The sequence below is a fragment of the Rhinolophus sinicus genome, linkage group LG06, assembly GCF_036562045.2.
Source record: "Rhinolophus sinicus isolate RSC01 linkage group LG06, ASM3656204v1, whole genome shotgun sequence".
Taxonomy (NCBI): domain Eukaryota; kingdom Metazoa; phylum Chordata; class Mammalia; order Chiroptera; family Rhinolophidae; genus Rhinolophus; species Rhinolophus sinicus.
This window is the reverse complement of record NC_133756.1, coordinates 163,462,543-163,490,450: the sequence shown is the minus strand read 5'-3', so window position 1 is coordinate 163,490,450 and position 27,908 is coordinate 163,462,543. Positions and strand designations below refer to the sequence as shown.

General features: G+C 55.9%; 1 protein-coding gene across 10 annotated transcripts in view; it reads right to left on the bottom strand.

Annotated features, from left to right (window-relative positions):
* ANO1 (anoctamin 1) overlaps window positions 1–27,908 on the bottom strand; it is a 155,482-nt gene that overhangs the window by 39,522 nt on the left and 88,052 nt on the right. For 6 of the 10 annotated variants that reach the window (XM_019755675.2, XM_019755679.2, XM_074336865.1 and 3 more), the window contains exons 4-12: window positions 17,700–17,798; window positions 16,859–17,010; window positions 15,108–15,162; window positions 12,814–12,865; window positions 10,432–10,497; window positions 9,899–9,954; window positions 6,914–6,955; window positions 1,602–1,666; window positions 615–749 (exon numbers count right to left, since the gene is read on the bottom strand). In XM_019755675.2, the coding sequence (XP_019611234.2) occupies window positions 615–749; window positions 1,602–1,666; window positions 6,914–6,955; window positions 9,899–9,954; window positions 10,432–10,497; window positions 12,814–12,865; window positions 15,108–15,162; window positions 16,859–17,010; window positions 17,700–17,798 (722 nt within the window). The remainder of the gene's footprint in view (window positions 1–614; window positions 750–1,601; window positions 1,667–6,913; window positions 6,956–9,898; window positions 9,955–10,431; window positions 10,498–12,813; window positions 12,866–15,107; window positions 15,163–16,858; window positions 17,011–17,699; window positions 17,799–27,908) is intronic. The other 4 variants (XM_019755678.2, XM_019755680.2, XM_074336866.1 and 1 more) reach the window with 1 other exon arrangement.

Below are 27,908 nucleotides of genomic sequence, written 5' to 3'. Positions count from 1 at the left end.
GACGGCGTCCGCCAAGCTCATAAGGCTTCCCTTCTGTTCTGGCTGCCATTCTGGGAAAGGCTCAGCCCCGCAGAAGGCCGGCCTGTCTCTTGGGTCCTGGCCTTCATCCCAGAGCCCCCACACCTGCCTGAACTCTTGGTCAACAGCAGAAGGAGCATGAGCTCCGCGATCCGAGGCCTGGGTCTGCGGTTCCTGCCATACATCCCAGAGCCCTGAGGACCAGGGGAGCTGCGTGGAGAGACTGACAGGCTGGGTATCCTGCCCTGAGGCCTCTGAACATCATCTGTCTCATTTCCTGACCTCAAGAGGAAGAAGTGCATGATCCTGTCACACAGTGACTAACAACTAAAAGGGGAGGGGAGAAAAGAAGTGAAAAGGAGCTGCATATTTGTTTTCTGTGTCCTTTCAACAATAAAACGTCTCCTAGGGCATATACACCTGAGAAGGATGCCTGGTCTTCGATGCCAATTACAGCCCTTGCACAGCGCCTCTCGTCCCGACGGTGTGTGGCCTGGCATGCCCTGTCCGGGGCTGGGTGTGTGTGGGGGGCGGGCTGAGAGCCCCAGTGCAAGGCTCGGGAACGTGGCTCCTTCCTAAGGAGAGTGGCCACCTACCTGGGGATGTTTTCATTGACAGTGGCGCATCCGTAGAGGAAAACGATGACCCCGACCACGGAGGCGGGGATGAGCATCTGGGTATACACGCCCAGCCAGGCGAAGTACAGGCCAATCTTCTCCCCGAAATACTTCCTGCACCGTGAGGCAAAGCCAAACGTAGACAAGCTGATTCTCATTCTGTACCAGTGAGGAGACATGTCACGTCCCCTCCCCAGCCCAATTCAGGGTCACTAATTCTCTAGACCAAGAAGTAGGGAGTGGGTGGGGCTCTGAGCGAGGCCATCAGGTTTGGGGGTGCTCTCTGCTTTTCCTCTGCCCGCCCCTCTTTTCTGTACCCCCAGGAAGGTGGGAACATTTCCGTCTGGGACGCCCACACGGGTGGATGGGACGGATGGCCCAGGGAAGCTGCCAGCTCCATTTCAAGTCCTGTTCAGCTAAGAACTGGAATGAACTCTGGCCTGGAGGCATCAGGAGAACCAACAGCTCATCATTAAGCATTTTGGCACCTTGATGGGTTTAAATTAATTTTCATGGGCTGAATACTGGTCTACATGTTCCCACAGGACACACATGGCTTAGTCCAGTCTGCCCCACTTCCTGCCTTTGGGACAGAGGTCTCCTTGGGAGAGGACGAATTGTGAGGCAGCTCTTCTGTTCCTCCCCACACAGCAATGCAAGAAACCCCCACCAGCTGCCCAACTGCTGGGCTCTGAATGCAGGAGGAGGCGGTGAATGTGATGGGAGAAACCATCCTCCAGTGCGTTCGAATAAACTGCTGAAACTAAGGCTGGCCCAGGCTTCTGGTCCCGCTAGAGACCTTGGGCCTTCTGCACAAGCTCTTCAAGTTCAAACAGGTTCCTAGATACTGAATACTCAGTGCAGTTGAAACCTATGGGGACATTTATCCAACTGACATTCACGTAGGGACTCACCTCCTACAACCTCTGCCTGAGGGGCCAGGCCTGCTCTGGGGGTTCCTCTTACCTGACCAGGTCGATGGGCTGGTACTTATAAAAGACCCCGTAACTCGCCCACTCTTCGTACAGGAGCTGGGAGAGAGAAAACAGTGAGGGGCCGGTGAGAATGGGATATTCCCAGTTCACTCCCCAGGACACAGAACTACCAGGACGCTGATGAATTCGTGGTCTCAGTTAATAGCTACATCATTCATTCATTCATTCATTCATTCACTCACTCAGAGTTGGCCATGTGCCAAGTACCCTGCTTCCAAAGGGGAGTTTGGTAAACACAGTCCTGAGCCCTGAATTCCCATTCTGGCAGGGGAGACGGATATGAAAAAGTGGATCACACCTTTCAGCTCTGGTAAGGATCCCTGACAACCCCCCGCCTGAGCTGAGCTGGTACTGGAGGCCGGCAGTGGGGTGCGGGCACTCCCCGAGAAAGAATGAGCCTACATTTCTAGGTGAAGGTGGGGATGGGAAAGAGGCTTCGGGCATCATTATGAAATCCTCACTCTTCCTAATTTGATTCAGATTTCATCTAAAATGGTCGGATGCTGTAAGGCTTTTCTGTGTAGGTTTCCTGGTCATACCTGTCACACACCAAACCATCTTTATGAAGGACAAAATCCACCAGTCTCTGGAACAGAGAAATACAAGTGGCAAGATTTTTAAGTCTCATGGGATGCAAAGAGCTCAACATTTATCTCCTGAGATGGGTTGTCTGATTAACATGCTTAGTGAAATAAATGAAATCTACACACACCCCATTATCCCCCAGGCTTTGGGCAGGGACAGTAATGAGTGTGACAGATCGGAAGCCTTGTATGAACACGTAGAGGGTGTCCTAGGAAAGACTCCATGTCAGGACTGCTGGTTCTAAGAAAGAAATCCCACGCATGTGGGTAATTAGTGCTTTACCGACCATAACTCAACGCCTAAGGTCAGACAGCGGGGTGGAGGGGAGCTGGGACCCTCCTGGGACCTTCTGTGCCTCGGCCACCTGTCTGCTGGATCAGACGAGAAATGGGCAGGAGGCAGGCAGGGGCACGCCCGTGAGGCCTCGCCAGTCCTCTTCTGTACACTGCAGCTTGCCTTGGGTCCTTTTTCCTTTTCTTAACACCAAACTGAAACATATTTTTTGGGGGGTCACCTATATTCAGATTCGGCTGTGGCCCCATGAAAACACGGACCATCTTGTCACCCCAAACATGCTATGCTATGAACGGAACATTTGTGTCCCCAAAATTCATATTGAAGCCCGAACCCCCACTGTGCCTGCATTTGGAGATGGGGTCTTTATGGAAGGAAGTGGGGTTTTGATCTGAGAGGGCTGGTGTCCTTACAAGGAGACATCTGAGCTTTCTTTCTCCATGCACACACACGGAGGAAAGGCCACGTGAGGACACAGCGAGAAGGTGGCCGTCTGCAAGCCAGAAAGACAGCCTTCACCAGAAGTCAACACTGCCAGCACCTTGATCTTGGACTTCCAGCCTCCAGAAGTGAGAGAAATAAACGTCTGTTGCTCTGTTACCAGCCTGAGCTAATGCATTCTCCCCCACTGACTTTGTGCATTTCTGTGCACAAAGATATCTTCAAGGAAGTCTTTGAAACTTAAAAATGTGTAGGAGGCTCGCTGGGTGGGTTCCACAGACCAGGGAGTCAGGGGTCCCTAGCAGTGGCCCTCTAGTGAATGGATCCATTTCCTCAGGCTCCTTCTGCACGTCTGAGAAAAAACACTCAGGAGAGTACAAGTGCTGTCTTCCATCAAATTTCAACACACATGCCTCTGAAAAGCAGGAGGGAAGTAGCTTAGAAAAGCAAAACACATTCTTAATACATTAAAAGTGACCCTTGCTGTCAGAATCCTGGGTTTTGCCTGCTCTGATCTTTATAAGAGTAGCTGTCTTTAGGTTTTCAGTCCTTCTCTAAGTGGTACAAACAGGATGTATTCAGCAGGATTCCGAGTTCTGACAGACGGACGCAAGGCTTGCTGCTAGCAGGTGAGCCTTTGCAGCTTCCCGTAAGGAACCGGGATGCACGGGGCCTCCCCCGTTGTCTCAGAGGGGAAAGCGTCCAGGAATGAGAGCTGTGCTCCTGGGCTGGGACGTTGGCTCTGCCGAGTGTGGAGTGGGCAGACTCTCCCTCTCTGAGCCCCTAGTGGTGGTCCTGGGCAGGCCCCACTGGGAGTCCTGCGTGGTCACCTGGGCAGGCCCTCCGCTCTGAGCCCCACTGTCTCCTTCGTACTGAAGGGTGCTGTTCTTCCTGCCAGTCACTGAGTGAGCCCAGACGGGCTCGTGCCTGTCAGAGCGCTTTCTAAAGGCAGAGTGCTGGTGGTTCCGATGTCTCACTCTCCTGGCAATGCAGCAAATGACGAAAAGCCTACACTTTCACTCTGCAAATAGGGAGGTCTAAGCCAGCAAACCTTGATGAGATTGCACAGCATTTTGGGAAAAGCAAAGTGGCCAACACTCCTGGGCAGCTTCCTCCCCTTTGCTGAAATCAAGTCGCTGATTTATACCACAGATGGACTGAAACTGGGAGATGCATCAGAGGCAGGGAGGGAGGGAGGGAGGGAGAGAGGGAGGGAGGGAGGGAGGGAGGGAGGGAAGGAGGGAGGGGACAGGGAGAGAGTGAAGGCACGAGGGGAGAAGCCATGACAGAGCTTCTGGAAGGCATGGTCACGTCACACTGGTCACTCTGCTCACAGGCCTGCCCACAGCAGGCTGGCTACCATCCACTGACAATTGTGACAGTTGGGGGCACACCCAGCCTGCTCCATAAGCCATTTTACCTCTGGGATTTTCTACCTGTCAAGAAGCGAACATCTATCACGGCAGCCATCAGCATAAAGAAATCTGACTTTAGATTTTCCTGTTACCAGTGGCAGAATTCTCAGGCTGCATCTCAGCCTTGTGAGCAGGGTGGGGGCGCTGGGGCCCTGGGTGTGCTTATAGGGGCTGCTGGCTCCAGTCACAGTGACCCGGAACCTTCCAGCACACAGACCTCGGAGGGATCGCAGCCCAACCCGCCAGCATTCCTCCTGCCCAGACCTCCCAGCTGGGCCTCCACACCGGGCAGGCCCATCACGGCGCTGCCGTCTCCTTAGTGACTGAGACTTGCCCCTTCCCATCTGCCCCCATAATGCAGGTCCCAGGAGGACAGCTCTGCCTGGTCTGTGTCATCCCCACCACCGCGAACGAGGCCTGGGGCAGATAACAGGTTTCCAGTGAGTAACTGCTGAATGAATGAATGAATGAATGAATGAATGAATGAATGAATGAATGAATGAAGAGTCAGGCCCTGTGCCTCCCAGTCCAGCAGAGGATGGAGCAACCTCAGCCCACATCTGGAGGAGGGGAGCCCCCGCCCCCGTTACAGCCACGCCTGCCTCTTCCTTGAACTTTCCTACCTGTGCCCCTGCCCCTCCAGCTCAGTACAACGCAATGGCCTTGGCTCGGCTGTGTCTCCCTTTCTGTCCTGTGAGGCACCTGGGGAGAGGCACCCGGGGTGCCTGCACTGATAGGATGCCACAGATGCTGTCATTGGAAAGACAAAATACTTAGAACCAGGTCATTTAAGGTGGGGTCACCATGGCAGAGTAAGTTCTCCAAGGTTCGAGTTAGGACCCAAACTTATCTGAGGCATCCTCCCTCCCTCAATTTTTTCCCTTAATCCATCCACCCACTCATCTGTCCATCCATCCATCCATCCATCCATCCATCCATCCGTCCGTCCATCCATCTGTATACCCACCCATCCACCTATCCAAGACTCCCTGACTACCCCCATGGCCAGGCCTTGTGTCCATTGCTGGTACATGAAAAGGGGGTGGGCAGAGGGTGGGCAGCATGCCAGGCAAAGAGCAGATGGGTCTGGATAAACCTGGAGCTGTGTTTGCTGGGCCTGGCACACAGTCGTGCCCAGTCAATAGTGCCTGAAAAAGTAACTGGATGAGATCGTCTTGGCACTGACGTGACCACGGGCTGAGTTGTCTTCAGATTAGCAAGGCGGCCGGCCAGTGTGGCTGGAGCAAGGGGAGGCGGGTAGGGGATCGGGGTGGAGGGGCCGCTATGGCCTGGAGCACTGAATTAGGCCAGCGGGGGTCGCTGGTACCCATGAGGGAGGGCTTCAGCGAGTGGCAGAGGGGTGCAGAGGGCGACACGCTGACCAGAGTTGTCCGGGCAGGCCGTGCAAGGATGGGGGAGTGCTGTAAGTCGTGGGGTCTCAGACGAATGCCAGATGTTCCACTAAAAATAACCAAATATGTAATTTTTGTGCTAACGCAGATAGCATCTTCAGCTGGATTCCTGAGCGGGCAAGTTGTGTCAAGTACCAAAAGTTTAAAAACACGTATGGGGGGCTGGACAGAGGCACGAATGGAGAACATTCCAGACACAGAGGTTCCCGGCCCCTGCGATTTGGGACAAGGCTACCATTGTGAAGTTCTCAGGGAAGCGTCTCCACCCACCACCTCAGAAGGATGCCCTCTCGGGGCAAGAGGCAGGACAAGGGGGGCTGAGATGGATACAGGTACAGGGGGGCTGCTCCCCGAGGTGAGGGAGGTTTGTGCTCATTTGGGGAACCAACAGGGACTGACGTGGAAGTGGGGACCAAGGCTAGTACCCAGGCGTGGGGACATGTGTGGGGGGCAGGAAAGAACCTTCTTGAGCGTGGAGGGGCGGATGAGAAATGGCTGTGGTGGGGGAGACGCTCACGTGGGCGTGGGGTGGAAGAAAAGAGATTCCAGGAAAAGCCACGCTGAGGAGGAAGGGGGTCACTCAGTGTTTCCCAAAGAGCGTCCCACGGAACACTAACTCAATAACTTTTCCATTAGAAAGGGCTCCAGGTCAAGTAAGTTTGAGAAACACTGGGTTCAACACCATCCAACAAGTGTCCCCAGGGTGCTGCTGGGGGCTGTGGCTCTCTGTGTGGCTGGCCACAGTGGTTCCCAAACTTATTTGCCCAGGAGGAGGGCAGGATTAGGCCAGGTGTCAGCAAAGGTGGCTGGAGGTTGGTTACCCCGGTTACGACACAGGTTTGAGCCTGGTCAGGTCCGGTGGAGGGAGAGCAAAGAGGACAGGGCAGTCTCTGAGGAGTACACCCTTTCTTTCACACGTTCACCAGAAACGGCCACGGACACTTCTGAGAATCAGAAAGAGCACAGCGAACCGACGAACCGGAAGTCACCAATGTTCTCCCTCAGATGTGGGAGGAGAAGCGTGGTTCCCGCGATGGCCACTACGCACCCTGGCGGGAGCGCCCTGACCCTCCCGCGGGCCCCGGGGTCCCTCCAGGCCCCGACCGAGCACGTTCCGCTCCGAGTCTTCAACTTACCTTTCTGTCATTGAACTCCACGTTCTCACCTTCATAGTCTCCCTGTTCAAAAAGAGAAAAGGGACCTTCTTATCATCCAAGGGAGCTTTCGAGTAGCTCAGACTCCTCATTTTCCCGGACGAACTTCACACCCCCTCACTGATACGGTGAAGATAATCCTAGCACAAAACTTCACACAGAATGGAAGACAGACCAGGCCTCCTTCCCCGATGCAAAGTGCTCTGTGTGTCCCGTGGCTGCTGGGCGTCACCAGCCACCAGCGGGAAAGCCCAAACCGCCCCAAGACCGACACAAAGTCCAGGAAAGGACCCATGGTCAGGACCTCGGAACTGGTAACACAAAAGAAAGGGGGCTTCTGGGGCTGGAGGAGTCGTATCAATAGGGTGAACATACGTCCCACGCTGTGTCTTGTTCCCAGTGCCCTGTCCCGGTGGTGCCCCCTTTCACGTTCAGTGTCCCAGGAAGGATGGTAAATAATGTGGTCCCTGTACATAGACATCAGAGCCCAACACTCCCATTTTATAGATGGAAACATTGAGTCTCAGAGAAGCAAACTGACTTTCCTGAGGACAGATGGCTGAATTTCGTCAGACCTGGGACTCAGATCTAGTCTCCAAGTCCAATGGAAGAGAGGGAGGGTCTAAAAGTCAAAAGTGAGCCCCGTGTACCAGCAGTTGACACGAGTGACTAAGCAAGAGCCACAACAGAGGCGCTGTGAGCCAGCCCCGGCATGGCGGGCATGACCGCTGGTCCAGAGGCTCGCCAGGCAGATAAGGCTGAGGCCTCGTGGAGGTGCCTGCTGCCTGTTGCAGGTCCTTGCCTGACTCCCGCCAGCCCTGCCAGCCCCTCCAGGCGGGGGGGACTTGACCACCAGGCTGGCAACCCCACGCCCTGCTCTTTGAATGGAGACCCTCAGAGCAGTTTAACCAGTTTCCTCCAAAGTTTTCAGGGACCCCCCCCCGCCCACGCCCAACCTTTTAGCATTTCCCACGTTTCTCCTCAGGGGAAACAGCCACACGATCCCAGCAGCACCTCATTGATCCAGAGGTCAGTTAGCTGGTGACCTCCAGGGGGGTAGATGCCAAACGTGAAGGAAGGTCAAAAGCCGCTGAGTGGCCAGCTGAAATGTCAAAGTCCTTTCTCTGTGTTTGACACACTAGTTACAGGAGACCCCCTGGGGTCTCCCTCAGAGCAGAGCACGCTTCCTCCACACATGATTCCAGTAGGTTGTTATCTGCCTGGCACCAGCACCCTGTATCCTGCTCACAGACACTCTCATCGAATGAAATAATGCAGTAAGCAAGGCACTGGAGGGGGTGGCGATGCCATGGGCCATGCATGGAGGGCAGCAAGCAGTGACGTCAGACAACTTAGTGGTGAGGGAGACAGATGATGAAAACTTTCGAGCCAGAACTGCCGAGCACACAGAGGCCAAGTTCCCGGCGGGCAGTGTTCTGTTGGAGAGCATGGGGTGTACTTGGCCCCAGTCAGAGTGATGTAGTTCCCTAAATGTTTGAACACAGCTTAGGTACTTAAGGAGGTGGGTACCCTTCAAGTGCGTGGAAAATTCACGGATATAAAATTCTATATTCCCTCAAGATGCCTCAAGTCCATCATCCAGCTGGAAAGGACCCTGGAAGGAGAGCCAGAGGGCCTGGGCTTCTCGGAAGGAGCCGGGAGTGACAGCCAGGGTCTGCGGGGCCTGAACCCTGTCCTTGAAACATTGTCCAGCAACAGGTTGCTCACCAAGGCCACTTGAGAAGATCCAACCCAAATCAACACCGCACTTACGGAGCACCCACTAGGAACGAGCGTGGGGCTTTCATGAGCTACACTTACAAGGAATGGTGCCCAAACAGTGGTGTCTTTGTGGGACAGGGAGCATCAGAAGCCCAGAGGAGGAAGGAAGAGATCAACTGTGCCGGAGAAGGGAGGACAAGGAAAAGCTTGGAGCGGATGTGATGCTGAGTCTGCCCTGGGGAGTGGAGAGGCGCTGTCTAGGCAGAGGCGGCGAGGAAGAGCATTGCAGGCAGAAGGAACGGCAAACAGGAAGTTACAAAGGTGGGAGAGCTGGTCAGTCGACCCCAGATTCCTACAGTGAGTGACGAGGGGATGGGCAGCCGGTCATGGTCCAGGGGGTGGCCCTCTGCTGTGCTGGCCCCCTCTGTTTGTCCAGTCTAGTGTTACTGAAAACCCTTTCATTTCTGTATTCCCTCTGACACCCCCTGCGACCCTGGCCATGGGACAGGGCAGGTATCATTCCTGACTCACAGGTGGGGACGCTGGGACTCAGAGGCAACAAGGGAATGCCTCCATTCAAGGATGCAGAGTGAGTGGCCAGGACTAGAATCTGGGTCCCCGGCCCCCAGGCCCGCCCTCTCTTTCCAGCTTCTTGGCTCCTAGTCTTTGCAGTAACACAATTTGGAAAGTTCCAGAGATCCTGTCCAGGCTTCCCACACTGCTCGAGCCTCACAGCCCATTCCCAGTGCCCTGCTGAACTCTAGTCCCTGTTTCCATAGAGATAATAAGAAGAAAATCATCCCGCTCTCTCTACCCCGAGCCAAGACAACACGCGGCCATGGCCACAGGCTATATTTGTCAGGAGGATCCCAGTGGGATTTGGAGATTCAGCTCAGGAAGCTGGCCACTTGCTCTGAGGAGACAGAGACATACAGAGCCCTGGTCGTTGGCCAACCCGGAGGGGCCAGGGACGACATTTCATGCCCAGCTGGCCGCAGCGTTTCTGCCACAAACGTCCCTGTTTGAGTGGAACCGTTCTGCAAGAAACGGTGGGCCCGCGTGTAACTTCTCAGTCCCCACCTGGGGGAACAGAGAAGGCCTGCGCACAATTGACATTTAAGGGAGAACCAAAGCAGGAAGCCAGACCACAGGATAATTACAGCTCCCTGGGTGGGGGCGGGGTGGCCCGTGGGGATGTGAGGAGGCAAACAACGCAGACATCAGTTGTGGGTCCAGGTCACTTACGTCGTGTAGGGGGTAGGCCGCTGAGTAAACGCCATTGGCCAGCAGGCTTGTGATACCTTAAAAATAAAGGCAGAGAGAGGATTATGGACCAGGCACATCCCCTGCTGCTCCTCCGTCAGAGCGGTCCCACGACTGTCTCAATCACCGAGAATTTTCTCAAAGCGAACCACACCTGGCTGCACAGAGCCCGGCAACCTTCCTGGGGTTTCCTCCCCAGGTTCGACTAGATGACAAAAACATGCTCTATTGGCAGAATTAGGAAGACACAGAGGAAACCCCAAGAGGAAGTTACGTCGGGGAGGAAGGAGGAACCCCCAAACCTGCAATTCACCAACTACCCCGCCTGCTTGAGGGCAAGCCTGCAGATCAGAAAGACGGATTTTAAGTGGTTAGAAAAGCTGAATCATGAGAAAAATATGATGGGAAAATTGATGGTGTCAGAAACACACATACAATTTGGAATTAGATTTTAGGTTGATTGGAAAAGCCAAAGAGGAGGCCTGTGGGCCCCGTGCTGGGGCAGAGGCACTTACCGTATTTACCACATTTTCGCCTTTTACTTAAAAGGGCAGAGTCCTTCTTTCTTCCCTCTCCTTGCCCTGTTTATACATCGGCTATTAGTTACATGCAAAAGGGCCTGAAAGGATCAAAGCTGCATTTGGGGGAGAAAGTGCACTGTGGTCCAGTGCTCCGGGGGCAGCGGGATGAGAGCCGGGCCGTTATTTGCAGACCCCAGGCCCTGCACCTCCTGGACTCTGAAGGTGTGGATTCGGGCATAAGGCAGATGGGGCAGTGCCTGGGGACGGGGTTCCTGGGAGTCTGGTGTTGCTCCACACACATCCTTGGGGGCCAGCCCTGCTGAGAAGTTTCCATGAAGCCCCTGTTAGTCACGGAACCCTCTGCCTAGCCCAAGAGGCTTTCTAGGTAATAAGTGAGTCAGATTTTTCAGGGGCTTGGCTGGCCCACTCTCTGCTACTGTGAAAGTGGTGGGAGCGTGACTTCCTGAAGTCCGCTGAAAAACAGACCACTTCCTTGGTTAGTGATCTGGATGGTCAGGGCACCTGAGAGATGCTGAGAGAGAGGTGGGAGCACATGGCCAAAGCCACACGTGAGCGAGACGTTCATCTGCAGTAAAAGATGGACATGGGGTCCGGTCCAGGTAGACTCCTCCTTCCTGTTCTCCCAGGAGCTGCCAGTGTGCAGCTGCTTCCCCTGTCTGCAGGGCTCGCCCCTCACCGTCTTCCGGTCTAGGCCTTTTCCAACCACTGCTTCTAATCCCCCAAGCGATCCCCACCCCCTTCAACTGCAAGTTATGTTCTGGTTTATCTGATTATTTACTGTGTTTTCGTCCCCGAATACAGACCCCCTGAGGGCAGGGAGCTCCTGAGAAGAGGCTGGGCGTGTGACAGAATCCATCACTTGCTGCAAATGGAATGAATGATTCGGAGGCCCGCACGGCCTAGGCAAGGCAGTAACATGAAATGGGGGTACAGAGAAGGCCCCTCGATCCATCTGCTCTGTCACCAGGCACTGGGAACCAGCCCTCCCAGACAACCGGCAGGCACAGAGCGCCCACCCCCAGGGAGCACCCCGAGCAGGGTTCAGTTCCCGAGATCAGCCCTCAGACCCTGGAGTCTGCAAACCCTCACAGCAACCACGGCAGTTTCCTCGCAGAGGGACTCAAGGGGCCCCACGGGGACGCTGAGGTCTGGACACAGCATGGGACTAGGACCACGCTTCCTCCCCACTCTGGTGACCTGGGCCATTCTGGAGGCTCTCCCTCGGTCGGAGGTGGGCCAGGCCTATGGGGACAGTTTTCCTGGGCTCCTCTTGACCCCTGGATGAGACCCTCCACTCCCACTGTCTCAGGATACAGCTTAGAAATATCAGGCCTGGAAGGGTGTCCCTGTGACCGGCCAGAAGCCATACCAGCTAGGGGACATGCAGCCCACCTGACCGTGGAGGGTTCATCCTCTCCACCCTGTATCCTGGGCTTGTCCCCGGGCCTTCAGCTGCTGAGCATTTTACTCCTTCTCCTGTTCTCCATTTCCCCGCCCATGGCGTCTTTCCCTCCACAGGAAGACAGATGCGTGTGGAAGGACCCTCTGTCCCGGAAGGGTGCACAGACTCAGGCTGTTACCAGGCCTGCCCTGCGGCCCTGCGGCCACAGCCCTGGAACTTGAGACGCCCCTGATGGCACTGTTAGCACAGTGCTCGTCCGGCCATAACACAGCTCAAGGAGAAGAGGGGAAAGGCGAGAAAGGCATTCCTTTGCTCTGAAATGTGCCACATTATCAAACACCCGCGTGGGGGCGGTTCCCGTCCACAGGCTTTAATCAGAAAGGTTTTGCATCTGTGGCTTCAGGTGTTCTGTAAACTGGGACCTGAGGAGCCTGGCTGGGGTGGTCCTGTGGCAGCTTCCGGAATCAGGGCATGTGTCGAGGGGAGTGCCTTCCAGCAAGGCCTGCTGTGGGGCTGCATGGGCCCGCGGGGCGCCCTCCACTCTGCCGTGAGACAGCCTGGCTGCATCCGGCCTGGGGTGCTGTTTTGGTCTATCGCCCCGGCTGGAGCCCTAACGACTCCCTGCTGGACTGTGAGGGACAAGAGAGGGTTAAGACACCTGGTTCCCCTACAGCTTCCAGAAGCCAGGATTTACTGCGCGTGTCTGTCTCCACGCACCACCACAAATGCCTCAAGACAAAGAGACGCAGACCAGGGTGTAAAAAGTGCCAGGCTTTGGTAAAACAGCCCCTCGGTCCCGGAACGGCTCTCCTGTCTGAAACTGTCACACAGGCTTAAATCAAAACCCTCTAAGAAACCCCAAGGGGGCCGCCCACCCCCCACAGAGATGATTCTGAGGCAAGATTACTACTGGGAAAACCAGCGCTGATGTCAAGCCCCAAAAATGTCCTTACCCATGCTGTACTTGGCTTTGGTACACGTTGTTCTTTTCAGAATTTCATAGACCTAGTGTGGAGACAAAAAGGGGCGGACTGTCACTCAGGCTGCAATGGCACGCAGCAGCTGCCGTGCGATCGCCGAGAAGGGACGTGGTCCAGTGTGACTAGTGATGACCTCCCACCCCTCTCCAGGGACAGTGGCAGACTTTTCTGAGGATGCTTGGTCAGCAGCTTCAGGGGCTCGATGTTCTCAGGGACAAGTAAGTATATCTCGATACTTCCCTTCGTGCAGCACCGACTCTGTGTCACGCTGCCGTTCAGGGTTAGGAGTTGTCCCATGTGCCCTGCTTGATGGGCTATTGTTCCTATGGCTGAGAGGTGAGTTGGAATTCGGAGGTACAAGGACACAGCCAATAGGACAACTCCCAGGTACAGCCCTGAATGTTCTAGAAACCCAGGCGCAAGTCTCAGGATTCCATTCCATACTGTGTGAGGAGGCAGCAGAGTGTGGGGTGTCTGGCAGAAGCCCCCCTGAACAGCCACACAGCCCCCCAGTTCCATGCCCTCTTCACTAATGACACATTTAGCTTGGAGGCCTCAGGAGTCCCCGCTGGGGAGTCTACCTGCCTGGGTCTGAGTTCTGGCTCCACCACTTGTAGCTGTGTGGTCTTGGGCAAACTATCTCACCGCCCTGTGCCTCAGTTTCCCCACCTGCCAAATGGGATGAAAATAATCGGCCCTACACTATAGAGACGCGGGTCAGAGCACACCAATCCCCCTCAGAACCCTCTGTGCTCCCACTCACTTGGATCTTTCCCCTGCTGTTCCCAACTCCTAGCTACTGGCACACTGGGCGACCCTGGTGCCAGGAGCTCAGGGAAGGAGGCCGGAGGGGCTGTCGCATTTCAATACCTTTGCCTATAACGAACTCACCCCAAGCTTTCTTGCGGATCACGGACTGAACTCAATTTTATAGCAGATCCCCAATGAGATGGGGACTAGAGTTTTCAATTCACATATGTTCCCCCGCCTCCCACCTCGGCCACCTCCCTGATAGCAAGCACCTGGCCTGTGCTTCTGGGGAGCATTTGGCAGCCTCAGATAATGTAAAAAGATGGGGTGGACATGCATATTGGAACACGGGCACATGACTCAGTGAATTCAGTTGGCCATTGTCTTGTATCTCACACCAGCACAGGAAAGGGAAACCATCGAGGTTAAACTGGGGCTGGTTCTCCCACATCTGAGGGACAGGATCACCTCTTGTGGACATGGCCACCCCAAGCTACATCAGGCGGCTGATGATTTTGCATAAACAAGTTCCTTATGGTTTATAATTATTCTATGTAATTGCTCAAATTAATCAGCAACACGGTCAATAATAAAAATCACAGCAGCAGCTCTGTTCCTGGAACTGCGTCCTGGTCACCCTCAGTGGGGGACACGGCCGCCCTTTGAACAGAAAGCCAGGGTCAGCCTTGATCAGGTGCCGGCTCAGTGACTCCCGAGGTCATGAGGCTGGCAGGGAATGAACGGTGACGGTACCCGGATCTGCCCGTCCTGGCAGCGGCCTTGAGCCCCTCACGCCAATGGGACCTGCACCACTCTCTCACCTGGCCACCTGCCAGTCTCAGGATGTGGTCATGAGAGGCACTTATTTACTCAAGGTCAAGCTCTGCACCTCTCCCCACCAGGCTGGGCTTTCGGGGCAGGGAGGAGAGAGCAGCAACAACGGCTTGGCTGCGAGGTTCATTTCTTGTTTAGATAAAAGCTGGGTCCTGAGCCGTGCACAGCCCAGCCTGGCTAGCGGACAAGTTGGCAGCCAATGGATAAACATTCAACCAATACCTTGACTAGGGTAGGGTGGCCTGATCAGGTTTCAAACCTCAGTCAGCTCGCCTGGCAAAGCCCCCGATATCTACCCCAACCCTACCGCCACTGCCCCTTCACTCCTGCCAGGCCTGCCTGCTGGGCACCCTCAGGGTCTGGGGCCCGACAGCTGGGAGCATACAAGGTGGGAGGCAAGGAGGCCGGGGAGGTGGGTGGGGAGCGGCCAAGACTGGACCCCGCGGAAATCACCCAAGGAACCCCTCTGCCTCTTTCCTGCTGTATCTCCTCTCCTCCTCCCCGGCCTGGGCTGGGCCATCCCCTGGGCCCCTCGCAGCCCTCCTGGTTATATTATTCTAATTATTTCAGTCACAGACAATTAGAGCCTCTTCCACCCGGAGGAATTTCTCTGAAATGAAATTATCATCGGTTTCCCCGGGGCCACCTTGCTGGTGACGAGCAAATCCCTCCATGACACTTACTATTGTGCTCCGGGTTTTGCTGTCGAAAAAGGAATCCTTGTCAGACAGGTCAAATCTGTTGAAATACCGGGAAGAAAAAGAGACACAGATCACGGGAGTCAGCTCTCCAGGTTTCTAAGGCCTCGGGGACCACGCTGTCCCCATGAGCAGCAACTGTGAGATCGGTGAAACTGCGGGCCAGGTGTGATGCAACCTGGGCACTTGGAACAGTCTGTTTCGTCTGCCCTCACCCCTCCGGGAGGCTGGGAGACCTACAGAGATGGGAGCGACCCTAATGGCCAGTGTGCTCAGACCTCCCCCTCAAGGGTCCCGTCTCCTCCTGATGATAAAATTAGTGGCCAGTTTTTGGTCTCTGTCTCACTACTGCTGGGTGTGGCGATGGTATCACTTCACCATCACACTTCCAATATTTAAGAAAATCTCATGGGCCGGGCGGATGGCTCAGGTGGTTAGAGCTCAAGCTCTGAGCAACGGGGTTGCTGGTTCAATTCCCACATGGGCCAATGAGCTGCGCCCTCTACAACTAGATTGAAGGACAACGACTTGGAGCTGATGGGCCCTGGAAAAACACACTGTCCCCCAATACTCCCCAATAAAATTTTTTGAAAAAGGAAAATCTCCCTGTGACTTCCAAACGGCTTTGGTCCTGAGGTCTGGGGGCTGCACGGACATCACCTGTGGCTTTCTGAGGGCACAGGGACATCTGTGGGAAAGGTCACCCACTCCCCAAGGTAGAGTTGGGGAAGGTGGCTGTGGGGGGGGGGGCTGTGTCCCCATGGAACCTGGAGGTGAGCCTGCCTTGCCAGGCCAGGGGGTCCAAGGGACTTGTCCAAGGCAGAGCGAGGGAGGCCAGGCCATGGGGATCTGGAGGGCGGGGTGTCCTTCTAATGTCCGGGAATTCTGTCCTGGAGTTGGTGACAGGAGCAGGGCTGGATGCACTGTCTTATCCCTATTGCTTATCCCAGTAGGATCAGGACACACAGCGGAGTGACACACGTGGCCTCTGCGCTGCGACTTACACATTTGCCAGGCAGAGGCCCCAGTTCTGAGCCTAAGCACAGCTCTCCACATCCCATGAGGCCAGGCTGTGCAGGAACTCCCATCAAAGTCCACCGTGTTCCCAGAGCCCAAGCCTTCTCTTCCCACCCCTGCTCATGCTCTAGCTCTGCCCAGCAGCCAGCGACCCAGGTGGCTACGCCCCACTGCCCCGAGGGAGTGAGGGAAGAGGGAAGGTTCTAGACAGGTGCAGACACTGCCAGGCAACCTGGCTGGCTGCGAGTCCCCGAGGCCTCAGGATTCCAGCTGGGGCTGCTTTTCAGCTCCTGCATCCTGGAGCCTCCGGGAGGCCACTAACCAGACCCAAGAGGCACAGAGCTGGGTTGGAGCGAGGGGGGCCCAGACCACTGCTTTGGGGCTCTGACCCAAGGCCCATGCCTTCCCTCCCCCGTGCATACACGAGCTTTCCTCAGTGTCACCTGGAAAAACGACAAGACTATCTGCCCCCTCACTCTCTCAGTTAACAGTGACCTCGGAAAGCATTTTCAGGGCCTCTTCTGTGCGCGACAACTACAAGCTTTTATGAAAACAGGCTCCAAGGGCTGAAGGGACCACTTCTCCAGGGAACGGAGAAGTCCCTTTGGCCTTCAGAGGACTTCATCCCACAACCTGCATTTCTCATGTCATGTACGCTGCACAGGGGAGGTCACCACACAGCAGGGTCCTCCAGGGAGGGACTGGGGGTCGCCACTTACAGGTGCTGCTTCTCCCTGGAGAAGGGGTAGGACAGCCTCTTCATGGTCTGGGGTCTGTGCTCCGCCACCTTGGGCTGGATGGGGTCCGTGATTTTCTGGAGCACGGAGTTGATCTTTTTCAGGAGGCCACGGGTCTCGTTAATGTGATACAGCTGCAGACGAGACCCGAAGGAGGCATCCACGTCATCTGCTGAGCTGTGACCCTTGGGATCTATCCTCAGATGGTCCCCGAACTGTCCCCCCCCACCGGGTGGCACGTCCTGGGAACAGCATGCCGGACGGGCCAGGATGTCCCCCTCCACCCCGGGTTCCAGATAAACCCTGAAAGCCTGCAGTTTCAGGAGAGCCCAGCCAAAAGTACAATTATAATACATTCCAGAAAACTCCCCCCAAACTTTATTTTTGTTTCAAAAGAGATAATCCAAAGGATTCCAGTGGATTTGAGGAGCGGGGCTGACTTACTCTGGGCACAGCCTCCCCCCACTTTCCTCTTCGTGCCCAGCTAAGCTTCGGGGGCTCCCAGTCAGACAGCGTCTGAGCTGTAACATTTTCAGAGATTAAAAAGAAAACGCCAGCCAGCTAGGAAATGCAATGACAATGAGTCTGACGAGCTAGCAGAGACGCCACAAGTATGAAACTCCTGAGCGGGAAGTCTACTTGTATTTGTGTTCACAGCACGCCCCTCCGGGTGGGTTTGGTCTGGGGTCTAGTGCCCTCCCTGGGTGTCACTGAGCTCACTGGCTTTCATGACAACTCAGAGCCTCCTGACGGCCTCTGCCTGTGGTGTCTGTGTGGCACTGGGACCCGGGGACCCGCTCAGAGCAGACGCGTCGCCACCAACCTTCTTGGTCGGCATCTTTAGTTTCAAAAACTCAGCCTCTCTGCACAGCACGTTCCAGGGCGCGTGGATCTTGACAAACCCAACCCCGTGGATCTTAGTCTGGAAAAAAGAGACAAGTTCTCAGTCAGCCTGGGCTGGCGCTTGGGCTGAAAACCGTTCTCACCTTTGGCGCAACTACAGTTTGTCAGGAGCCGCTGCACAGGGCGGCTCCCACCTGTCACCTCCCCGGCTCCTCTTGATGACGCTTTGAGGCGCTGTTAGAATCCTCTCCTTGCGGATGTCACTAGGGAGCTCGGGGTTGAGCCTCACGGGAACGGTGAAGAGCCAGAGGGCCTGCAGGCGGGGCCCAGACTTCACAACCCCTGGGAAGTTTTCAGGGGGCTTAGCCGAGGGCCCCAGAGCAGCCCCTCCACAAAAGGGGAGCTTTCACAGCACAGGGCCCAGGCCCTTTGGCCTCCTCCTGGGGGCCCTGTTGTCACCGAGCAGGGACAAGGAGGTGATGGTGAAGATGGCCCCTCTGGGCATCTTCCCTCTGTGGGGACAAGCCACACACCTAGCATCTTGCAGCTAGCAGGTGTGGGAGCCCACATTGAAATGCAGGCCGTGAGGCCCTGTCTGCACTCTTCATCACGAATGAGATCCAAGATGCCCCTAACGACTCTACTTTCCCATTTTTCTCTACCCGCCCCCACCCTCAGCCTCGGATCTCATGTTTAGGAGATTCCCTTTATCAAGTGACCGGCGTCAATGCAGCAATCACACGTTTCCCCACCAAAGGCATGTGCAACATCAACAGACACTCCAGTCACCCTAAGATAACTGGGGGGCCCCGTGGCGTTGATGGCATTACAACAAAAAGCAAACGAAACACAAGGCTTCTCGGAGCCAGAGCTGCCCTCCGGCAGTGCAGTCCGTGGGATCCACCAGACTTCAAGGGGACCCCAGGGGCTGGGAGCCCAGGCTGGCCCCCAGGCTGGCCTGCCTCTGCCTCTCCTCCCAACAGTGCTGAGGCTGAAGGAACTGAGTGGGCGTCTTGGCCAAAGGGGACCTGGCTAGGGAAGGGAGGGTACGGCCGGTACGGGGACACTCTCGGGACCCACGGAGCCAGGCCAAACCAAGGCCAGCCACTCTCTTCCAGGTCCCACGTCACGTCACCAGCCTGAGAGTACAGGCACCGCATGTGGGATCTTTGCAGGTTTTTTAAGAAACGGAGCAGAGCCAAAGTCACTGGGGATGGCTTTTAAGGAAAAAAAAGTCAAGTGGGCCAAATACAATCACCCAGCACGATCCCGAGCTGAAGCCCATGAAAGCGACATTCACAGGAACCCAGGGGACCCCGAGTGGTCGGGCCCTGCTGGGGATGGGTCCCTCCCTGACGCTGAGCTCCACTGGGGCTTCCTCCTCCTCCCAAGGGAAGGGCAAGCTCACACCTCCTGGGTGAATCCCAGCTGATTGCGCCTCTATGGACACTGACACCGAGGCCCTATGTCACCCCAGGGAGCAGGGAACCCCAGCTTTGGTGCCCCTCCACAGGCCTCCCTGTGCAGCCCCGGCTCGGGGACCCACTGTCAAATGGGTGGGCAAAAGCCGATGGTAATGGTGATCATGGTGGGGGCTACCTGCCAGCCTCTGCTTTACACATTCACAGACATTAACTCACTTAACCCCCACAACAGCCTGTGAGGCTGACCCTTCCACCGTCCTCATTCTGGATGGAGCTGAGGAAACTGAGGCACAGAGGTGCAGTGTGCAAGCTCCTCACAGGAGTTTCCTGGGGCTGCTGTCACACACAGCCACACGCTGGGCGGCCTAAACACAGTCATTCTCTTCCAGTTCTGGAGCCAGAAGTCCGAGATCAAGGTGTCAGGAGGACCGAGCGCCCACCTGGGGCTCTAGGGAGGCTCCTTCCTGCCTCCTCCAGCTTTTGGGGGCTCCAGGCTTCCCTGGGCTGTGGCCACATCCCTCCATCTCTGCCTCAGTCTTCACTCGGCCCCTCCCCTCTATGTATCTCTGTGTCAAATCTCCCCCTGCTTTCTCTTCTAAGGACTCCTATCCTTGGATCTGGCGCCCACCCTAAATCCAGGATGATCCGGTCCAGAGATCCTTAACTTACATATGCAAAGACACTTCTTCCAAATAAAGTCACGTTAGAAGGTTCCGGAAGCACACAGCTACACCGGTCACGGAGCTGCAGCTCAAGCCCCACAGGTGTCTGTGCACAGGGCTGTCTGGCTAAGCCGTCCAGAAGCTTCAGGGAAGCATGGGCCCGGAAGCTGGGGCTGGAGGCTGCTCCAGGACACAGCCAGGAATAGAGAGCTCAGGCACCAGGACCCGATGGGCAAGGACTCGGAAGTATGACGGTGCGGGGCCGCCTGTGGGGAGCCGGAGCCCTGACACATCAGCCCCGGGCTGGGGGACTCGGGGTAGGGGGGCACTGGGCCACACGACTTAGGGTCCTTAGGTCGAGCAAATAACTCACCCTCTCTGAGTCCCCACATCATCATCTGCCAATCAGGGCAACACAGAACTTGCTTCCCATTTGGGGGAGCCCCTGGCACCCAGCCTCTCAGCTGGTGGGAGAGGTCAGACAATGAGGGGCTGCTGCCGCTGCTCAGGACCATCTTCCCCCCCGCCCCCCCAGCCATGAGGCAGCAGAGACCAGAGTTACTAGGAGGACAAACTCCTTTGGCCAAGAAGCTTGAAGCCGCCTCCCCAGGCCTGGGAAGCTCTGGCGGGCCCCGAGGCACGAGCCCTCCTCGTGGGGCACCCCTGAGCAGAGAGAAGCGACCATGGACAGCCCACGTGCGGCAGAGCCCGTCTCTTCCTGTTGCAGACCAGGTTTATTTCTAGCACTGCTCATCTGCACGCAAAGACCCAAAATACATCCTTCCGAGTCCATGGAGATTTCTCTTGATGGTGGTCAAGGAGCTGGTGCCGCGGCCGGCCTCCCTGGGAAAACACGCTCCTCTGTTTACGTGAGCAACGGGGTCTCTCCCAGGAAAACATCTGGTGGATTTAGGAAAAGGGTCATGGGACCAGTTCAGCGAGAGCCCACATGGGATGTTTGCAAACGTGGTGCCCGGCTTGATGGCAGCCCACCCCCGCAGGAAGACACCGTGAGACACAGGGTCCCCTTTTCCACCAGCCAGAGGTCCCAGAGCACCATCTGTCCTGACTCTGGCCCTCGTGCTGGGGGGAATTTGGAGGTCACAGACCAGCCAGGGCCAGGAGACATGGCAGGGGGCTCCCTGAGGGGACAGTCAGGGCCCTGACATGGCCCCCAACCAGAGGGGAGGGCGGGAGGGTGGAGAGAGCTGTTCCCCTCTGTGCAGAACTCTCCCAGCACAAACTAAATACTTATAAACCTCCATTCCAAGCCCATCTCACAAAGGGTGATCTCACCAGAACTCTTTCCAGCATTTTCCTTTCAGAAGGAAGAAGAAAATCACAAACCAAACAAACAAGACACCCTCGTGGTGCATTCGTGGTAGCTAAAGACGCTAAGGGGTCCCCTCTATACCCCCTGGACCTTCTAAATCACAGGCTGGACCACAGGCTCCACCATCCATTCATGGCTATCTACTGTGGCGGAAGCATGGGCTCAGAAATTGCTGGAAGGTTTGCACCACTAAGAGCCAAGTGTGGCCGTTTCTGGTGGCCCCTGGCTCCCTGAGGGCTCTGCGGCACGACCCCTTCAGCCCCGCCCTCACCCCACAGGCCACCTCACACCCCGAAGGGCACCTTTCACTGTAGATGCACAGTCCTGAAATCAGAGAATTAGGGATCCCCGGGTCCTGGTGCCACTAGGCGGGGTCACCCTGGACAGCGTCCTGTGTGTGTGACTCTGTCCTAGCTATGGTCATGTGGGAGCCCTGGGGTGCATGCTACAGACACAGCAGGGAGACAAAGACCCTCCCTGAGGCAGGTGGCCAGCAGCCCAGGAGGGGCTCAGGCACCACGGGGGCCTGGGCAAATTCCAGGCTCTCTCCATCTGTCCTCAGCTCCCAGGGGGACAGTACCACCCCCGTGGGCATCGGAGGCCCAAGCGGGAGGGCGCAGTCCTCTCCTGGACCCTGCCCTCTGGGAGGGTTCAAGTTTCCTGCAGCAAATAGGCTTTTAAGGCATGTGATGCCCAGTGCCGCATCCCCTCTTGGTCCCTTATGACGAGGCATGTTTTCGGTGGCACTGACATCTGCCTGCTGTTTCTGTTCACACTGGCTTCCCACATGGATGTGAGCTACAACGCTGCTTCTGGGGGCTGTATTTGTCTGTCTAAGTGACCGATGTGTCCTTACGATGGAGACAGAGCCTGGCATGGAGTAGGTGCTCAATAGTGTTTACTGAGTGAGCCGTGAAGGAAGAGGGGGACAGTCCCTGCTGAGGACCTACTGTGCGCCAGCCGAGGGCAGCCCTGGCATTTGGACCTCCCCCCAGCCTCCTGACAGGAAACCGGTGCCCACTCTAATACACAAGGACAAGGGCCTGAGAAAGGCCTATAGTCTGACCCTGGGGTTGGCCCTGAAAAGCTCCCGACTGCCCTCTGCCCAGATGGCTCCCTGGAGAGGGCAGGAGATGCTCAGTCAGGGGTGTGGTTCTGTGTGGCGAGGCCGCCCACTAACTGGCACTTCCTAGGTTGCGGTTACGCTGACCGTGTCTGCACTGCCCAGGAGGAGTGGCTTTGACCACTTGGGCACCATCACACCGTCACTGGTGCGACCACGCATTCCCAGAGTCGTGGTGTCCTTTCAACGTGCATCAAGCGACTCAGGGATCCAGCAAGTGCTGTCTCTGTGGGAGTCCGGGAGCTCACACAGGGGCCGGCCGGGGGCGCCTTTCCCCACCCTCCACTCAGCGTCTGGCCTCCACGGCCTGTCTGGTTGAAGAAACAAATGGTGGGTAAATCAGCAGAAAATACTCGTTCACAGGCCTGCTCTGCGACAGGCAGGTGGATCACTGAGACCCACCTTCCCATGGAAAATGATAAAAAAAAATTCTGGATAAAATAAAGTGAAGTGAAGTGAAATGAAATGTTGTGGCCTTCAAGATGCTGAAGAGGTGAGACGACAACAGGGCACTGCCAGGCCCAGGGGAGTTCCCCGGGGGCATGTGTTGACACAGCCACTTGGCCTGTGGGGGAGGGGGGAGGCAGAAGTTTTAGTCCCAGACCCGTCAAGGTAGGGAGTCTAACAGGAGACACCATGGAACTGGGTCCCCTGGAGACGACACTTCCAGGTGACCCAGGGAATTGCAAAGACAGCAGCCCCGGTGCGAAAGGAGCAGAAGGGAAGGGACAGGAGGTGATGACAACCACCGGTAAATCAAGGCCCCAAAGGCCACAGCCATCGTGGGCCTGGGGACTTCAGCCATGACCTTGGTTCAAAGTGGTTCCATCTATAATGCCCTCGGATGTGTGACGGCCATAGCCCCAGGTCTCTCTGGACAAAAGCACCTTCCTCCCAGGCCTTGGGGACCCCGCCATGGGTTATGTAGGGTGGTGACCAGTGGACAGGACAGCCAGGCCCACCAGGCCGGAAGATGGCTGGGGGAGAACCCCAGAAGCGAGCCCTCAACCTTGGGGTTCTAAAGGGACTATATGGATAAGAAATCAGCTGTGATTACCTCACTTACAGAGACACACCTCTAGATAGAAAGGTTCTGTAAAGGACAGGAAACTATTAAAACAACACAGCCAATGTGGAAAAGAACCTAACAAAACTTCCAGAAATAGAGTGTCATAACGTGAATTAAAAACTCAACAGACATGTTTGAAAATAGTTAACCCCTCTGAGGAAAGGAAGACAAAGAGGAAGAGCAAGGAGATGCTGGTAACCTGGCTTTCCAGAGAGACTACAAAACAAACAAACAAACAAACAACTGGTCCTGACCTGCAGCTGTAGCTCTGCCCATTTCCATGGTGTAAATACTCCTGCCACGGCCTACTGCGCGCTACCGAAAGGTTAGCAACTGGCTGGCAGATTCCTGAAGAGCCAGAAAGAGCCTATGCTGGCACGCCAGGGCCTGGGACACACGAGGACATCAGAACTACAGCCAGAGTGGCACAGATTTCACCTTAACCACCTGTCACCAAGGCAGAGCCGTGCAACCATCTTTGGGAGACTTTAAAGACTTTGCTTTAAAAAAAAAAAATGTCCAGAATTCACTTTAAAAGAAGTGTGTTTCCACAAACCAAGACAGGCCCAAAGGAAGTCAGGCGGGTGTATAAAAGCTGTAGCAGAAGACTTAAGAGACTTTAGTGCCAAACAAATGAATGTGTAATGGTGGAATTATGAATGGAGAAATGGTAGCTTCAGAACTAGACCAGAGCCCTTAACATCCCATCACGTGAGATGCCCACGGCGGGGGCACTCGCCTGGGAATGGAGGTGGGGAGCTAGAGACCGCATGGTTCAGGGCAAACAACACGAGGAGCCAGGACTCAAGTTCAAGGGCTAGTCCTGACCCCCTCAGGTCCTATGGGCTCCGTCTCCTTGCCCACCTCTCAGAGCCTCAGTTTCTTTCTTTCCATCTGTACAGGGATCTGATTCCTGCACAACCTACTCATGGTGGGGTTAGGGAGCCCACACGGGGTGGGGTGGGGGCTGCGTCCACATCAACAGTCCCCTGAGAACGTGTGTCGCTCATTTGTCCCTTACATATGGAGATGTTGGGATTAGACCTCAGGTTCCTCAAAGTCAAAGACCCTCCACCCTCAGTGTCCAGGGCTGTGAGGAGGGGCCGCCCCCACCCCCTCCAATGCTAAGGGCCAAGCTCATCCCCACAGGTAGCCGAACCCCAGGACTGCTGGGGATACCCGCCCAGGCCCCCAGGCCCTCCCTGTGACCATGGCCACAGCAGCCCTGCCACCACCACCACCCCATCACCTAGCGGTGTCTCCACAGGCAAGGAGACCCTTCCTTTCCTGGATTTGCCTTCTGATTCCCAACTGGCAGGAAGACGGGCAGGAGCTGTGAAGGGGCGTCTGGGCCCGAGGGCTGCGGGAGAGGGTTGTTAACGCTCCTCTCAGCTCTTGCCCACCATTCCTTGAGGAAGCAAATGCCGTCACCTCCATTTCACAGATGGAAAAACTGAGGTCCAGCCTTTGCCTGAGGTTGCTCAGCCAGGAAGTGGCCGAGGGGATCTAAATCTGCACGGGGAGCTCCGAGCCTACGTCTCCACCGGCCCACGACGCACCCCGCACCCTGAAGCTGACCGGCCATTCTCCCACAGTCAGTTCCTCACTCCTTTCTCAAAAGGAACACTCACAATAACGAAGATGGGAAGCAGATACGCCAAGGGAGCCCAGGCTCCGTGGGAGGGGTGCCCAGGAACGAGCCAGCCAGCTGCGGCGCACGGCGAGCCCCAGATGGCAGCATGAAAGCAGACCGACTTTATAGGGTTCTAGTGTCCATGGCCTTCATGATGCTGCTAAAGCTGGGGTCAGGTTCAACCTCAGGGCAGTGGGGGCCTCGGCCACCCCCAGCACACACAGCCGGGATTTTAGTGTGTGGCCTTCTCGGCAATGACCCGTGGACATAAATAATGTCCAGCGGCCTTTGAGGTTGGACTTGAAAAATGCTGATGGGTTTCAGTTGTTGGCTCAAAGCGCTCTTGTCCATTTGATGGGAACCCTGAACGCTGAGCCCACTGCTGTCAGAGGGATGGGGGAGGTAAAGGGGGTCTTTCCTTGAGAAGGAAGGCTGGGCCTCTGCCTCAATGACCCTTTTCTTCCCGTCATTTCCTATCATGCGTGACGTCCTAGGGGGTCTCTAATGGGACCCCTCTTAGACCCCCTCATGTGTGAAATCTTCTTTTAGGGCCGTCCTCTGAATAAGGCGCCAGAGCCTATCGTGACACCCAGGGTAGGTCTCCGTCTTCCAGGTGTCCTGGGGAGCATTTTTCAAATTAGGTTCCTCTGAGCACACAGTGCCTGGGTGAGGGTAGTGGGGAGGGGGAGAATGGGGGAACCGTAGTCACAGCCTGTTGGCCAGGCTCAACCTTGATCTGTCCTATGCGGGGAAGAGGGGGGATAGGAGCAGAGTATCGTCCCTTAAGCTGCCAGCATGCTTCTCAGACACCCATCCGCCCCCCTCCACAGGCTCTCAGCCCAGCATGGCCAGTGTTGGGGGCTCTGTCAGGGGCTACCTCTGGGGTGCCAAGCAGTGGATCGGGTGCTTAAATGTTGGGGGCCCTTCTCTAAGGATGCCTCTGCTGGCATGTGGAAAAGAAGGCTTGAACACTCCTCACGCCTCAAAGTGTGGTTCCGGACCAGCAGCCTCCGCGCGCCCTGTGAGCAGGTCAGAAATTCAGTCCTGGGCCCACCCCAGGCCTGCTGAGTCAGAGCCTGCATTCGACAGGACCACAGGGAGTTCCCGTGCACATTCAGGGCCCTGCGGCCAAGGCTGGACCCCTCGCTCCAGACCCCCTGCTGTGTTCTGCCCCACCCATGCCCTCCAATCACGAGCCATGTCTCCCTGACCCACTGGGGTCCCTCTGTGAGTCCCCCCCTCCCCGAGATCACCACTCTAGTGCACAGTCTCAGCTGTTGTGGTGGGGTGAATGGGGTCTCCCCAAAAGAGATGTACGTGTCCTAATGGCCCGTCTCTGTGACTGAATGGGACCTTATTTGGAAGTAGGGTCTTTGCAGATGTCATTAGGTTAAGATAAAGTCATACTAGGTTAGGTGGGGCCCTACATCCAATGGCTGGTGACCTTATAAGAAGAGGAGAGACCACAAAGATACACATAGGAGGCCGTGTGAAGGCGGAGGCAGAGGCTGGAGTGCTGCAGCCACGGCCAGGACTGCCTGGAGCCCCGGAAGCCGGAAGGGGCAGGAAGGACCCTCCCCTGGGGTCTTGGGGTGGGGGGAGGCAGGGCCCTGTGGACACGCTGATCACAGACTCCTGGCCTCCAGAAATGAAAAAAAAGGTACTTGTGTTGTTTCAGCCACCCAGTTTGTGGCCATTTGTTGTGGCAGCGCCAGGAAACTAACCATTATATGTCCCTACGAACTGGCCCCCACTGTGCCTTCAGCCGGACTGGCCTTCCATATGTCAGCACGGATGTCACAAAAATAAACCTCCTGACTTGGGGGGAAAGGCAAGCACAGAGGGGCCCCAACTGTGTGGGGCTCATAGCCCATTCTGCCGAGAGCAGCACAGCATAAACACACGCGCTGGCCCCTCTGGGAGCAAAGGCAGGTCACATCTGTGCCACTGGTGACCTCCACACGAAGGCTGGGCCAGCAGACGGTTCAGGAGGGGGCTGCCAGGAGGCCTTGTTTATTTGTCCCCTGTGCCTCTCTCTTTAGCTTCCTCTTTTCCTTTTGTCCCCTCATCCAGTCATTAAAGCAGGGCTTCTCAATGTTGCGCCGCAGGTGACATTTAGCAATCTCTGGGGACATTTTTGGTGGCATGACATGGGGATGCTCCTGGCCAGAGAGAGGCGAGGGGTGCTGCTAAATATCACATGCCAACAGCACCGAGGCTGAGAAGCCCTGGTTTAAAGCAACGATCCCTCATCTTTTGGGGTCACTGAGCATTTGAGTATCTACTGGATGGTTCTCCCCAGGAAAGTGCACATAAGCCCCCAATTTTGCATCAAATGGGGTAAGACCGTGCAACTGGGCTTTCTGGGAGCTATCTTGTTTCCAGAACTGCAAAGCCTTTCACTCCCTGTAATCTGAGTATACATACCCCGGGGCCAGCTTACTCACAGGGGCAGCTCTCCCCCTGAAATAAATATGGCAGCCACTGTCTGCTAATCACACTGGCAGGGGCCTACACACACCTCCTAAGAGGCATGCGCCCAAGCGGCCTTTGAATGGACTCTGGTCCTGCTGGTCTGGGGAGAGCAGGGGAGATCTCTGGGCCGGCTGCAGCGGATGAAGGCTTCCCCACCCACCCTGGGCCTGGCTCACTGCGGTGAGAGCTCCGGAATTACAGGTGCCCTTCTACAACGTGGTATATAATGGAGACTTTACTGGGAGATGGCACACATCAACTGCAGCTGCCTGGCAAACTCGAACCATCCAGTCTACACCACCGTAGCATTTTTATTTAAAAATGGCCCAATCCACGGCTGATTAGCTACAGAGCCAAATTATCAATGAAGTTTTCGGTCCCTTCTAGGGAGCACTAGATCTTTTCTTGGTGACAGTAACTAACGCCTTGACGTTTGCTTGTTATGTCTAAGTCATAATGGAGAATATAAA